Source organism: Symphalangus syndactylus, chromosome 7 (assembly GCF_028878055.3).
Source record: "Symphalangus syndactylus isolate Jambi chromosome 7, NHGRI_mSymSyn1-v2.1_pri, whole genome shotgun sequence".
Lineage (NCBI taxonomy): Eukaryota > Metazoa > Chordata > Mammalia > Primates > Hylobatidae > Symphalangus > Symphalangus syndactylus.
In genome coordinates, this window is record NC_072429.2 from 16,198,783 (window position 1) to 16,211,723 (window position 12,941).

At 49.0% G+C, this 12,941-nt stretch overlaps 1 protein-coding gene across 5 annotated transcripts in view; it reads right to left on the minus strand.

Annotated features, from left to right (window-relative positions):
* The window catches only part of KCNIP1 (potassium voltage-gated channel interacting protein 1), a 388,899-nt gene that overhangs the window by 225,347 nt on the left and 150,611 nt on the right, over window positions 1-12,941 (minus strand). For 3 of the 5 annotated variants that reach the window (XM_055285274.1, XM_055285270.1, XM_055285272.1), the window contains exon 1: window positions 11,633-12,248. The exons of the other annotated variants lie outside the window; for them this stretch is intronic. In XM_055285274.1, the coding sequence (XP_055141249.1) occupies window positions 11,633-11,693 (61 nt within the window). In that variant the 5' untranslated portion in view covers window positions 11,694-12,248. Of the gene's footprint in view, window positions 1-11,632; window positions 12,249-12,941 lie in introns of those variants that run through there. 5 annotated transcript variants of the gene reach the window in all.

A 12,941-nucleotide genomic window follows, 5' to 3' on the forward strand; every position in this document is an offset into this window, starting at 1 on the left:
GAAGGAGGAATCAAATGTAAGCTGCAGTGATCATGGGGAGACACTTAGGGGGACAAGGGTGGCGGTGAGAGGGCACAGTCTCGATCCCTACTTACTTGGTGCTTTCCTCATCCTTGCTGTCCACTACCTCCTAGGACCTCGTCCCACTCTCCTGAATGTGGACAGCCTGACTCTGCTCCTTGTCTCCCACTTTTGATGGCATCCTCTTTCTGTTAACATCCTCCCAGTCACAAGCATACAAAACATCACTGTCATTTTTCATTCCTTTCCTCTTCTTGTTGACTGCCTCTATAACTTTGCTTATCCTGTTCCTTCTGCCTAGAACTTCACTAACCTACATTCCTGCCTGGGCCAATCCCTAGCTCTTTTGTTGAGCTCTAATGCTACCTCTTTCGGCCATCTTCTCTAATTCTCCAGCCCCTGCCCCTCAGATAGAGGTGCTTTCTGCCTCCTCTGAATCCCCACAGTGTTACATAATCTATAATGTCCTCTAGTTAAATGCTCAGGTCCAGCCTAGTCCAGTGATTCAGCATGCAGGCACTGGAGGCAAACCATCTGGGTTTGAATCCTGGTTTGTCCACTTATGAGAAGTGAGACATTGGACATTTGCTTATGCCCTGTAGTCTTCAGTGTCCTCATCTGGAAAGGGTCTAGTAATAGTGCTCACTTCCTGGGGATACTGTAAGGCTTACCTAAAGCCAAGCTGCCAAAGTGTCTAGCACATAGCATGCTATAGATTTGCTGTTAATATAATGATTATGACCAGAGAGAAGTTCCTTGGGGACAAAGACTGTGTCCAACATAACTCTAATTTTCCAGCAGCTTCTTCTTCAGGGGAAGGCAGATGGGAACCAGACTTTCCTCCAGCAGAGGCTATATGATATGGACCAATGTATAGAGTGGTCACTTAGCAAGGGAAAAACCAGGGAGGACGGAATGGTAGCGCCAGGTGAGAACAGATGCAAGAGGCAATCGGGAATGACAGAGGGTCCCTGAGAAGATCAGGACAAGACTCAATGCTCACTGCAGTCCCAGGTTTTCCAGCCTCCTCTTATAATGCACCCTGAGGACATATCAAATCATAAGGCACTTACAGGAAATGAGTGAGGCCTGCGTTTGGAGTGTCAACATCAAGGGCTTTGGAAGTGGCCAAAGCTGTTCTTCCACCAGGCATCTGGGGGACTTGGGCAAGTCACTTCTTCCCAAGCCTCAGTTTCCTCATCTATAAAACAGGGGGTTCAGTGCCTGCCTCTCATAGTGTGAGATTTCATCTGTTACATGGGAATAATCATACTACCTACCACATAGGGTTGTTGTGAGGATTAAATTAGCTTGATGTACTGAAAGCGCTTAGAGAGGTACTTGGCACAGATTGCTATATAAATGTCACAAGGATGATTTAAATGTTATGTTTGTTACTGTTATTTTGTCAACACCTTGCACAGTCCTTGGCATGCAGCAGGTGCCCGATACAGATCGGTTTTTTTCCTTTTCCTGTCTGGTTCCAACTCCAATGCTGAAATGCCTCACAGGCACACTCAAGAGATGCTTAAAGCACTAGCAAAGTAGAGGCATCAAAAATTGTGTTTTGAAAGCATATTTTATTTCAGAAAAGTCACTAAAGTAGTCAACATAGGAAAAATCCAAATTTGGCAGACTTCTTTAGACTTGTTTTACTGTTTCTCCTTTGAAATGCCTGTGTAGCCCTTGGTGGGGTGAGGCAGGGCGGGGCAGTGGTGGGAGGACCTGATCATTTTAGTGTTACGGCCTACAGGGCTTAGAGTCCTAATCAGCCCAGGGCTGGATGTATGCAAAGAGGGAAGAAAACAAGGGGAGCCCCTTGCTGCCCTGATTTCAATGGGTGGGGAAGCCTCCCGAGGACACCCCTGCTGAGTGCATGATTTGGACATCTGGGAGAGTCATACATGGGTGAATCCCAGAGATGGAGAGAAAGTGCAGCCTCAGCCACACCGATGCAAATGTGCCAGCTTCCCCCAGGCAGCTGGAAGCTTCATGGTCTCCTCCAGAACACTCCTCTCACTCTGGGTCCAGGGTTGGCATGGTTGAGGAGCTGATGGGGCCAAGAGGAGGCTGTCATTTTCGGTTCCTAGGAGTTGGGAAACTAGCCGTAACTGCTCAGCCTCTTCCTGGGGCTCAGAGGCTTGCTTGTCCTGGATATGCCCTCCAGCTGCAGGCAGGAGCCCAGGTGGTGGAGTGCCTAGCAATCAGATCCACTTCAAGTCCTTGCTTGCTAATCACTAGCCAATCAAGAACCTCCCTGCACCTACATTTCCTACTCTGCAAAGTGAGAATAATAATGAAACCATTACAGGGTTCCTACAAAAATAAAAAGATTACTTTTTTGGGGGGATCCCCACCAACAGAGAGGTCCTACTAGACCCCCTGGAAAAGGCATTTGACTTTCATTCTCCAGGCCCTGCCTGTGTCTGTTTAGACTCCTACTTCGGTCACATTTTCTGGCTTCAAATCCCACACAAAGGCTCTGCACATAAACCAGGCTGCCAGCCTGCTCTGGGATTCTGAACGTTACCAGTGAAATCTGTTATGCAGGCAAGTCTCTAGTTGCAGTCCACATGGCTCTGTCCTGCACCCTGTTCTGGCCTGTGTTCTTAGAAGCAACTTAGATAAAGACCTAGAATGCCTCCTTATCATATCTTCAGGTAGCAGAAAACTTGGAGGTACAGCTAAGATGATGGCTGGTGGAATCAAGATTCAGGATCTCTCTTGGCTGGAATAACATTTAAAATGAGTAAACTAAAACTTAATGGGCGTACATCATCCTGCACTTCTTTGTTGTTAAAAAGAAAGAGAGAGAAAGAAAGAAAAACAGACAAGCTTGATTGCAGAAATGCAAATCTGGAAATCTGACTTCTTAACAATTTACACGAGATGACCAGGGCTGGGGTTCAGATGTCAGGCCTAACACTTGAGCTGTGTGATTCTGGGCTAACCACTCACCTTCTCTGGACCCTATTTTCTTATTTGTAAAATGAGGCTTAAATCAGAAGTCTTCAAAAGCCTCTTCCAGCTTGATATATAATTTTGTATAATACAATACATATCGTTCCATAATCTGTACTTTAGGCCAGTATTCCTCAGACTTCAGTGGGCATATAAACCATCTGGTGATATTGTTAAAATGCAGGTCCTAACTGGGTAGGTCTCATTGAGTTGAGGTATTTCTTTCTTTTTCTTTCTTTTTTTTTTTTTTTTTGAGACAGAGTCTCGTTCTGTTGCCCAGGCTGGAGGGCAGTAGCACGATCTCGGCTCACTACAAGCTCCGCCTCCCGGGTTCACGCCATTCTCCTGCCTCAGCTTCCCAAATAGCTGGGACTACACGTGCCTGCCACCACGCCTGGCTAATTTTTTTGTATTTTTAGTAGAGACGGGGTTTCACCGTGTTAGCCAGGATGGTCTCGATCTCCTGACCTTGTGATCCGCCAGCCTCGGCCTCCCAAAGTGTTGGGATTACAGGTGTGAGCCACCGCGCCCAGCCAGGACTCTGTATTTCTAACAAGCTCCCAACTGATGCTGAGGCTGCTGGTCTGAAGAGCACACTTTAAGTAGCGTGGACCCAGATAGTAACAATTTACCTTCAGCGCATTCTATGTGCTGACCACTGCATCTTACATGCATGATTACATTTAATGCTCATAACAACCTGGGAGGTAATTACCAACAATACTTTCATTTTCTAGATTATGTGGAGATGAAAGTTCACAGAAGCAAGGTAACCTGCTCAATGTCACACAGCTAATGAGTTGCAGAGCCAGGATTTGAATTCTAGGTCTGCCTAACCAGGAGTATATGCTCGTAACAACCATACAACATACGCAGGTGATTTGGGCCAACATGTGGCTAAGGAGAGAAAGGAAATGAATGGGAGAGCAGTAAGGTATTTGCAAATGTACTAGCAAGCTCTTGTGTTTTTTTCTTAGCAGTGATAACCACTTGTAAACCGACTGATCTCTCCTTGCCCACCTGGACCATGTGAAAACTCTGATCCTGGTCCCTGGTTCTGAACGTTTGCAATTCTAACATACTTGGAAGATATTTAAACACTCTGTCTTCACTGATAGGCAGTGATGGCTATAACAAAGGGAGAAAAATTTAGTTCACATAAATGATTAGAGCAGAGGAGAGATGTTTAATCCTATTAATGAATTTGCTAATTGGCCTTCTGCCCCCAATCATTTCATATTCAGGCTTCCACAGTGTCAGATTAAATGGAAACAGATCTAGGGGGAGGCAGGGTTGGGATGGGGCTAAAAGCATTTCGCTCAGGGCCTGCACGTAGCTCAGTTGCTCCGTGTGGCTAATGAGGTGCTTCAGTCTATCCTTGAATGCCTTCTCCCCAACATCCATTCACCCGTTTTGACTGTTTTTCTACTCAGGTCCCTAAGGTTCCAGAGGCAAAGCCAGGAGGAGAGGTTAGTGTGGCAGTTAGAAGCTCAGGCTCTAGGATCAACCAGAACCAGGCTCTGCGATTCCCAAGCTCTGTGACCCTGAGTAAGGCACTTCCCTTTTTAGAGCCTGAGGTTCCTCAACTGCAAAGCAAGAACTGTAACAGCATCTTGTCCTCCAGGGTTGGGGTTAATAAAATAACACAGGAAAGAGCTGAGCAAGGTGCCTGGCACTGGGTGGAGGCCAGAGTCATTTGAGCTAGTATTATTATCCTCCCTGGCGGGTGACCTGCATTTTCATATCTCACTGTTGGGAATTGCTTTTACCATCTAAAGTTGACAGCTTCCCTTAGGAATCACCAGAGAAACTGCTTAGAATGCCATTGACCATGGATAGGGTGGCTCGGGATCTCAGAGGGCTGGAATCAGAGGTCACAGCTCAAAGGGATGGGGAGATTACCGAGGGTAACACCGTCATCATCCAAGTGGAGCAAGGCAGAAGGAAGGGGCCTGCCCTGAGATGGGACAAAAGGCAGCAGCAAAGCCAGCACTGCCGACTCACCTGGTGCGCAGCATCATGTTCACTTCCTTCTTGGCCCTCACGTGGCCCTGTAGGGAGACACTGTCATTGTCCCTATTTTTTTATTTTTAATGTTTTTGAGACGGAGTCTCGCTTTGTCATCCAGGCTGGAGTGCAATGGTACAATCTTGGCTCACTGCAACCTCCGTCTCCTCGGTTCAAGCGATTCTCCTGCCTCAGCCTCCCGAGTGACTGGGATTACAGGAGCATGCCACCACGCCTGGCTAATTTTTGTGTTTTTAGTAGAGACGGGGTTTCACCATGTTGGCCAGGCTGGTCTTAAACTCCTGACCTCGTGATCTGTCCACCTCGACCTCCCAAACTGCTGGGATTACAGATGTGAGCCACCATACCTGGCCCATTGTCCCCATTTTATAGAGGAGGAAACTGAGGCTCAGAAAGGCTCAGCTATGAACCGATGAAAGGGAGTTCAATCCCAAGACTCTCTTATTTTAACGCAGTGCTCATAACCATAATGCAATCCTACTTCTAGCTTCCTGATTTGAGTGGAATGTGGTTCCTACTTCCCCCCACCGCACCAATGAGGCTTTTAGTCTGGCCTTGAATAACAAGATTTAATCCAAAGTGCTACTCCATGGCTGGGGTACGGGAAGCTAGCAATATCCCAACTGACTACAACTACTTCCAGAAGGTGACCTATTTAAAATACTACCTGGAGGAACGGGAAGCATTTAAAGAGATGTTTCTCTGAAGGCCCTAGGACTCTTAGGCTCTCTCTCTCTTTTCTAAAAACTGCTCCTTCCCTGCCTGATGAATGGGAACATCAGCTCCACGGCCATTATGCAGAATTTTGCAGAGCTCCTCCCCAGGAGCAGACCTGGATTCCTCATCTGCACCGCCGCATTCCCACACCGCTCAGAGCCATCGAGAATGCACACTCTGGCCCATCCATCCTTACCTCCATGCTGCCAGCATCCATCAAGTCTGGATGCAGTGTCAAGCCTGACAGAGGCTCTGGGATAAGACTCAGTCCCTGAAAGCTAGTCAGAGAGATAAATGCGTAAACCCATAATGACAACCTCATAGTGTGTTCAGAATTGTAGTGAGGGGAAGCAGCAACAGCTATGGGGGAAGAGAGAAGGGAGAGATGTGCTCTGCCTACAGAAGCCAGGAAAGGCTTCCCAGAGCGATGGCATTGAATGAGGCCTTGGAGGATAAGTAGGAGTTGGCCAGGTGAATGAGGAGATGGAGGAGGAGGGAGGAGGAGGAAGCCAGAGTGGATCTTAGGCAGGGAAGCAATGCTGAAGGACAATTGTGGGACTGGCTAAGTGAACAAATAAATGAGTGGATAAATATACAGATTCTGATCTGACCCAGGCAAAGGTGAACCTGAAATATAAGGGAAGACAAGGGGAATCACTGTGAGTCAGTCCCTACTTTTGTTTCAGCAAAAGAGTGAAAACTTAGAGACATCTTCTCACCTTCTCCAAAGACGCTATACACCTACCAGTAACCAAAAAATCACCAGGACTCTTCTTGACTGAATTTATATTTTTCAACTTTGGAGAGATGACTATCAATGCTCTTTGTGAAAAGATAGGCTGTTAAATATAGCTGTTCTGGCACTTCATCATTCATTCATTTATGGACATATTCATTCATTCATGTGGTCATTTATTCGATCATTCTTTCTGTCATTCAGTTGATAATTCATTTGTTGCTTCATTCATTCACTCCTTTACTGCTTCCCCCATTCATTCAATCATTCATCTTTTTACTCATTTGTTAAAGCATATGCTCATTTATTCACTTACACATTTACAAAGCATTCATGGAGCAAGGCCCTTCCAGGCAGACAAAGAGGTCTAAGCCTTGGCCCTTTTCCAGAGACCAAGTCAAAACAATCCCACTGATTTTAGGCAGTAAGTCCTTCTCCTCTGTCTTCCATTCTTTTCCATCTCTCTCTTTCTGTTTATCTTTAGCTCCATTGAGCTTCTTCTGGGATTGAGGGACCAGAACTGTGCCTGGTGCTGGGTGTGGGTTCCTCACACCTTTGTGATTATGAGGGGGGTGGGAGTAGAATCACTGTTCTCAGCACTTTCCTGCTAAATGGTAAACAGATTCGGTACATTTCATGGACAAAGTCAATTCAAAGCCAGCAGACCGAACAACAGAATTCATTCCCAGCAGAGGGCTGGTAACTGAAATTCCAGTGGGAAGCTAACTTTTCCTGCAGGGTCTGCAATTCTAGCAAATAATGGAGAGTGGCCAACCATTCCATTATTTATAATTTACTCTAGAAAAGTTTTTATTAAGTACCTACTATGTGCACAGAACCAAGCAGAGAGTTGTGAAGGATGAGTTAGACCAGCTCCTACCCCAAGAACCCTGCCCTCTGGTGGTGGGGAAAGGGGTTAACACCTCCATTGATTGTCTAATTCCAAGCACCATTGTGAGTCATAAGAAAATGCACATCTTAAAAGAATATGGGAATTCAGATGGGACAAGTCACTTCTCTCTGGGGCTTGGCGAAGGCTTCCTGAATATGGAAACTGCTGAGTGAGGTCTTGGAATGTCGGTGGAATTTTAACTATTCGACAAGGCAGCAAGGGGTGTGGTGGGAGAGTATTATAGAGTTAAAGGGACAGGCAAAGATGCAAAGATGGGTAAAGACCAAAGCACAAACATTTCTATACATCAGGATTCTCCTTTTGCAGATAAAGAAACTAGCATTTACAAGGTGAAATGACTTGCCAAAGGCCTGCCCCTTGGGTTCAGGACTATATGACAAGAGGGCTACTGCTTCTCTCTGCCTGTCTCTTGTCACTCTCCCAGATCTTTAGGTTGAAAATGCTGCCCTGACCAATAAACCCTAAACCCAGCCTCATCAGGTACACTCTGCTTCCATAAATTCCCTGAGATGCTCATTGATCTAGGAGCAAATATGGGACTATCGGGAACACTCCCATGTTTGGCCCTATATTAACCAGTACCCTATTAACTCACTATGTGACCTTAGAAAAAGCCTCTGATAGCTATGGGGTTGAGTTTGCTCACCTATGCTCTCACCTATTCTGGAGGTCTGCAGCTCAGCCCTTTCAGAAAGTTCTGCATGCTTGCACTCGGTCATGGAGGATTTCTAACCCAGCCACCCCTGCAGTGTGGGATTATTTGCTTGTAGGCAATTCTCTGTTGAGATGGCCTTGGTCTAGTGATGTTGTCCCTAAATTCTCCTGCCCCACTGACAAGCCCAGCAGCTGCACCTGTATGGTCCTCCTCTGGTTCTCCTCAATGCCTTAGCCTGTCTCACTTACCCATTCAAGGCCAGGAGCAGTGTCCTTGGTGTGTCATGCACATGCAAAACTGCTAGAGCCAGAAATTCTATCTGCGACTGGGATGCAGAAGCTGAATCCCAAAAGCAGGGCTCTTCTACTTTTAATTAAAGACATATAAAGATCCCAAACAGAGGGAAGGACAGGAAGTGAACCTGAATATTTTTATTCAGTGGCATGGCTCTTAAATTCCTTTAGATTTCTGTTGCCTTTAGAGAGCTCTCCCTGAACACCCAGGTTGGGCTGGATATCTTCTTGCAGCACTAATCATGCAGAGTTTTTGCCCTATTTAAAAGCTATGTATGTTTCTAAATTGTATTATCAAAGCATTCAGGATTTTAATTGAGCAGGCTTTGATGTTTTCAGGACAAGCCACAGGGTAGAGGTCAGTGAGGGTTGCAGCAAGGGACGAGCATCTGTGTGCTGGGGTTTTGGGTCCTAGTTATCTGGATAGGGCTGGTTAAGGTTTCCAGAAATGAGCTGTTAAGACTCTCAGATGTACTGCCTACTTCGAAAATGGCCTTACTCTGGACATTTGGAAGCCCCAAACAATAGAGCCATAAATTGAATAGTACCTAAAATTTGCTGACCACTTATGTAGCAGAGACTGTGCTAAATGCTTGACTTGCATGATCCTTGAAATCCACACAACACAACAACTATCTTAAGATGGTAACTACTACTATCCCTGTTTTATAGTTGAGGAAAACAAGGCTTAGTCATACAGCTAGTAAGTGGCAGAGCCTGAATTTGAACCCAGCAGGGAGACTGATTCCTGAGTTAAAAAATCCCAACTGCTCTCTTCTGGCTGCTTCTAATTAGATCTGAGCCTCACATCTCTGAGATCATAGCAGCAGCCCTGGTGAGAGCATCAACCATAAAAATATTAGAATTTGAGAGCCAAACGGAACGTGAGGAAATGCCTAATGTAAATTTCTCCCTTTACGAAGAAGAAACCGAGGCCCCAGTGGGGAAAAGTGACCTGGCCAGGAGAGGATCCCTGACCACTAGCCTCCTCAGCCAGGGCTTCCTCCAGGTCTCCAAGCTGCCTCCCACAGAAGGGTCTTCTGCTGATTAGCATTCCACTGTGCAAGGCAGTGAGATGACTCTGCTTCGGGGGCAAATGCCTGGGGGAATATATGCAGCTGGACTCCTGGACAACTCACACCACTGGGCTTTGTGCAGGAAGGGCTGAGTGCTCAGTGCTTCGATAGCTTGTCTTGGAAGTACACCCATTGGCCCTGAACCTGCTCTGAGCCTCAAACAAATATTTTTGTGAGGGTTAAATGAGAGTTGTTGATAAAACACCTAGCATTATGGCAAGCACACAGTAGGGACACACTGAATGCCAGTACCCCCTCTTCTCTTTCTTAGAATCCGAGGAGACAGAAGCAAAGACCTTTGTACTTTGGGAATCCTGCAGGAATTCATCCAGGGTGAATTCCTGGATGTTTGGGGCAGGAGAAGGAAATGGTAGACAGCAATGTCGAGCTCTTACTCTTTTCCCAGCCCTATGCAATGAGCTCCATATTCATCATTCATTTGATTCTCACATCCTTACAACGACTTCCTCTGGGTCCCCGGTGGCTGCAGCCAACACAGTATATGAGGCAGAGTCCCCCCTTCTTCTACTTCCTACATACCCAGTTTCCCTCCGGGAAGTAGCATACGAATTTTATGGATGAAAAACTGAGGCTTAGGGAGGTGGGGGGACTTGCCTAAGGTCCCAGAGGCAGGGAGCGATGGAGCTAGGATTCACACCCAGACTCCACTTGACTCTAAGGACACCCAGCTCCCAGGAGAGCCACAGGCATTGAAAATATTTAAAAACAAGCCCCTGACTTTCCTGTCCCAACAGTCCCCTGGCCTCTGAGACCTCATGGTGATCAGACAGATGATGAGAGAGAAGACCTATATTTGGTGCTGAAAATTGTCCCCAGTCAAGCAGCATCCCAGGATCTGCGAGAGGTGAGGCTTAGAATGTCAAGGCCTTGGGCTGAGCTTTGCAGACCTGTTCTGGTCAGGACTGGTAAAAGGGCAACCAGTCCCTTCCTTGCCAGCAGGACGTGTAACTCAGCTGGACAAATGGGCCAAAGCCTCTTCCTATGTTCTAGGCTGTAAATGCCAACCCAGCTTCAGCACCTAAGATCTGCACGCAGAGATCTCTTTCCTCGGGGCTCAGCCAGCCTGAGGCCTCTGGGAGCTGGGCCAGAAGCTGGGACCCTTTCTTCCAGGGGGTTTCAAGGACAGCTTACTTATGGAGATCTCTGTGGTTCTAACCAGGGTGAGACCAACCAAGTTCTAAGAGGAGACTTATTGTTCACTTGGGGTCCCTTACCCCATTACACTTCTACTCACTATCGGGCATATAGGGTAGGAGCTGTAACTCCCACTTGTATCCAGGATGGGGGCTCTGATGGTAGAACTTGAATGTTTAAGTGTCAAGCTACTTCAAATCTTACCACTCGTAGTGACATTTGAACATTAAACAAAACAAAACCCATCATTTCCCGTTTCCTAACTGCTTCCAGTCTCTTTATTCCAACAACTAACTTTTGAACTGCTGGTAAGGAGACCTGCATTGTCCTCCAGGGCCCAACACATTGTTCCAACTTCACCTGGACCCATTTGAGGACTCTCCCACGGATGGTGAGATCAGCCATGCCTCGCTGGGGACAGGTGGCGATGGAATAGCGTCCAGGCATAAGAGACTCCACGATATTATGCTTTTTAATCCTTGATGTAAGCTCAGCTCCCAGCCAGCCCTTTACGGTTGCTCCTCCTGACTCCCGGAGCCACCAGGACATGAGGCCTGGGAGTTGTACCCCTGGCAGCAGCTGATTCCTTTTGGCTTGCAGAGGTTTTGGGGGTGCAGACAGAGCACTCTTCTTGATGAAGGGACTCGCAGGTCTGCACCTGGCATAGCCGCCTGGGAGGAGTGTGGGAGTGTGGGAGCACCCTCACTGAGTGCTCAAACGCCAGCTGTCATGGAAATGGGAAGAGCTTCCCCACACTTCCACCAGAGAATCTGGTCACCCCCACCTGCGAACATGCCTCTTCCTTCGGCTCCCAGAGATTTCCCCAGGAGGAGAGTCCCGGCACCTGGTGCCCCAGAGGGGTCCAGTCGCCGCTGGGGCAAACGTCCACTCTGGCTCCCTCCTCTGGGTGTTCACACCAACCCTCCCACGGATTTCTCTCTCTTTTGGATACAAGCACCAGCCCGGGCTCCTCGTGGAGAGGGGAGTCCGGACTAAGGGAGGCAGGTGGCACACCTCACCTCGGCGCCCAGCACCCCCAAACCCAGACAGGGGAACAAAAGGAAGAAGGTGGCTTACCTTTCGAGGGTCGCCTTTGTTTGGTTTGCAGAGATGAGAAGGTGCCCATGACGGCCCCCATGGCAGCGAAGACTTGTGTGCGAGTTGGGACCCCGGGCCCTGCCCCTCCCCTTCCCTGGAAAGAAATCCCCGTGGTTTGTCTACTCTGAATTGGAGGAGAGAAAAGCGCCCGGCAGCTCGCCTGCAGCTTGGTATTCTGCGAGCGTGGAGCCGAGGCTAGGAGGCTTCTGGCTTCCTTCTTCAGCCCCGCGCATGCAGGGACTCAGGGCTAGCCACTCCCCGCGAGCCTTCGGAACCGCTTCCCCGCGCGAGGACCCGGCCCGGCCGGTTCCCTCGCCCAGGGCCGAGGACGGTGCCCTGAAGCCTGCCTGGCACTGGACACGGGGCCAGAGCGCCCGCCCGGCCGAGGCTGCCGAGCCAGCGCCGCGTGCGGTGCGGGAGCCGCGGTCCGCCCGCCCCTCCTGCCGCACGCTCGGCTCCCCTCCTGGCGCTCCGGCTGGGTCTCGCAGGGCCGAGTACCAATCATGAATGAACAGAGCCCGGACCGCGCGGCGCGGAGCCACAGCGCGCCCGCCTGCTGCCTGCTGCCTGCTGCCAGCGCTCGGGGCGAGAGTCGGGGCGGCGGAGGGGGCGGCGGGCAGGCAACTACGGAGGGGCGGGGCGGGGGCGAGGGCTGCACGGTGGGGGCGGGGGACGCCCGGCCCTGCGCCCTTACCCCTGCGCACCCTCATCTGCCGGGGTATGTGCGGGAGCCCCGGGAGCATGTAACCCTAAGAGACCGACCGGGTGCCAGGCACCTGGCTGATGCACCCATCAGGTTCAGGGGGCAGTAGATTGAGTGGCCCCAGGGAGACTCTGTGTTTGTGTGTGTGTGTGTGATGTGCGCGCGTGCGTGTGTGTATGTGCGTGTGTGTGTGTGTCCCTGTGTGTGGTGCATTGTGATTTCATTCGACTTAAAGGGAAATCTTATTTAACCCACTGCCTGAACTCATGGGGAGGGGGAAAGTCTGCCCCACCCAGAAAGGGGTGAAAAACACATCCAAATGGGTGGTCATGGGAAGAAGGTGCCGTCCTGCTCCGCGGGTCCTTGAGGGTTCTGCAGAATCCTCCCATGGCAGGCCCCACCTTCTGCTGACAGGGAGTTGGGGAGGAGAAAGGAGGGCTCAGCCCCTCTGGGCCCTTACACTCTCATTTTTCTTTACTTTTCTTTTTTTTTTTTTTTTGAGACTGAGTCTCGCTCTGTTGTCCAGGCTGGAGTGCAGTGGTGCAATCTCGGCTCACTGCAACCTCTGCCTTCCAGATTCAAGCG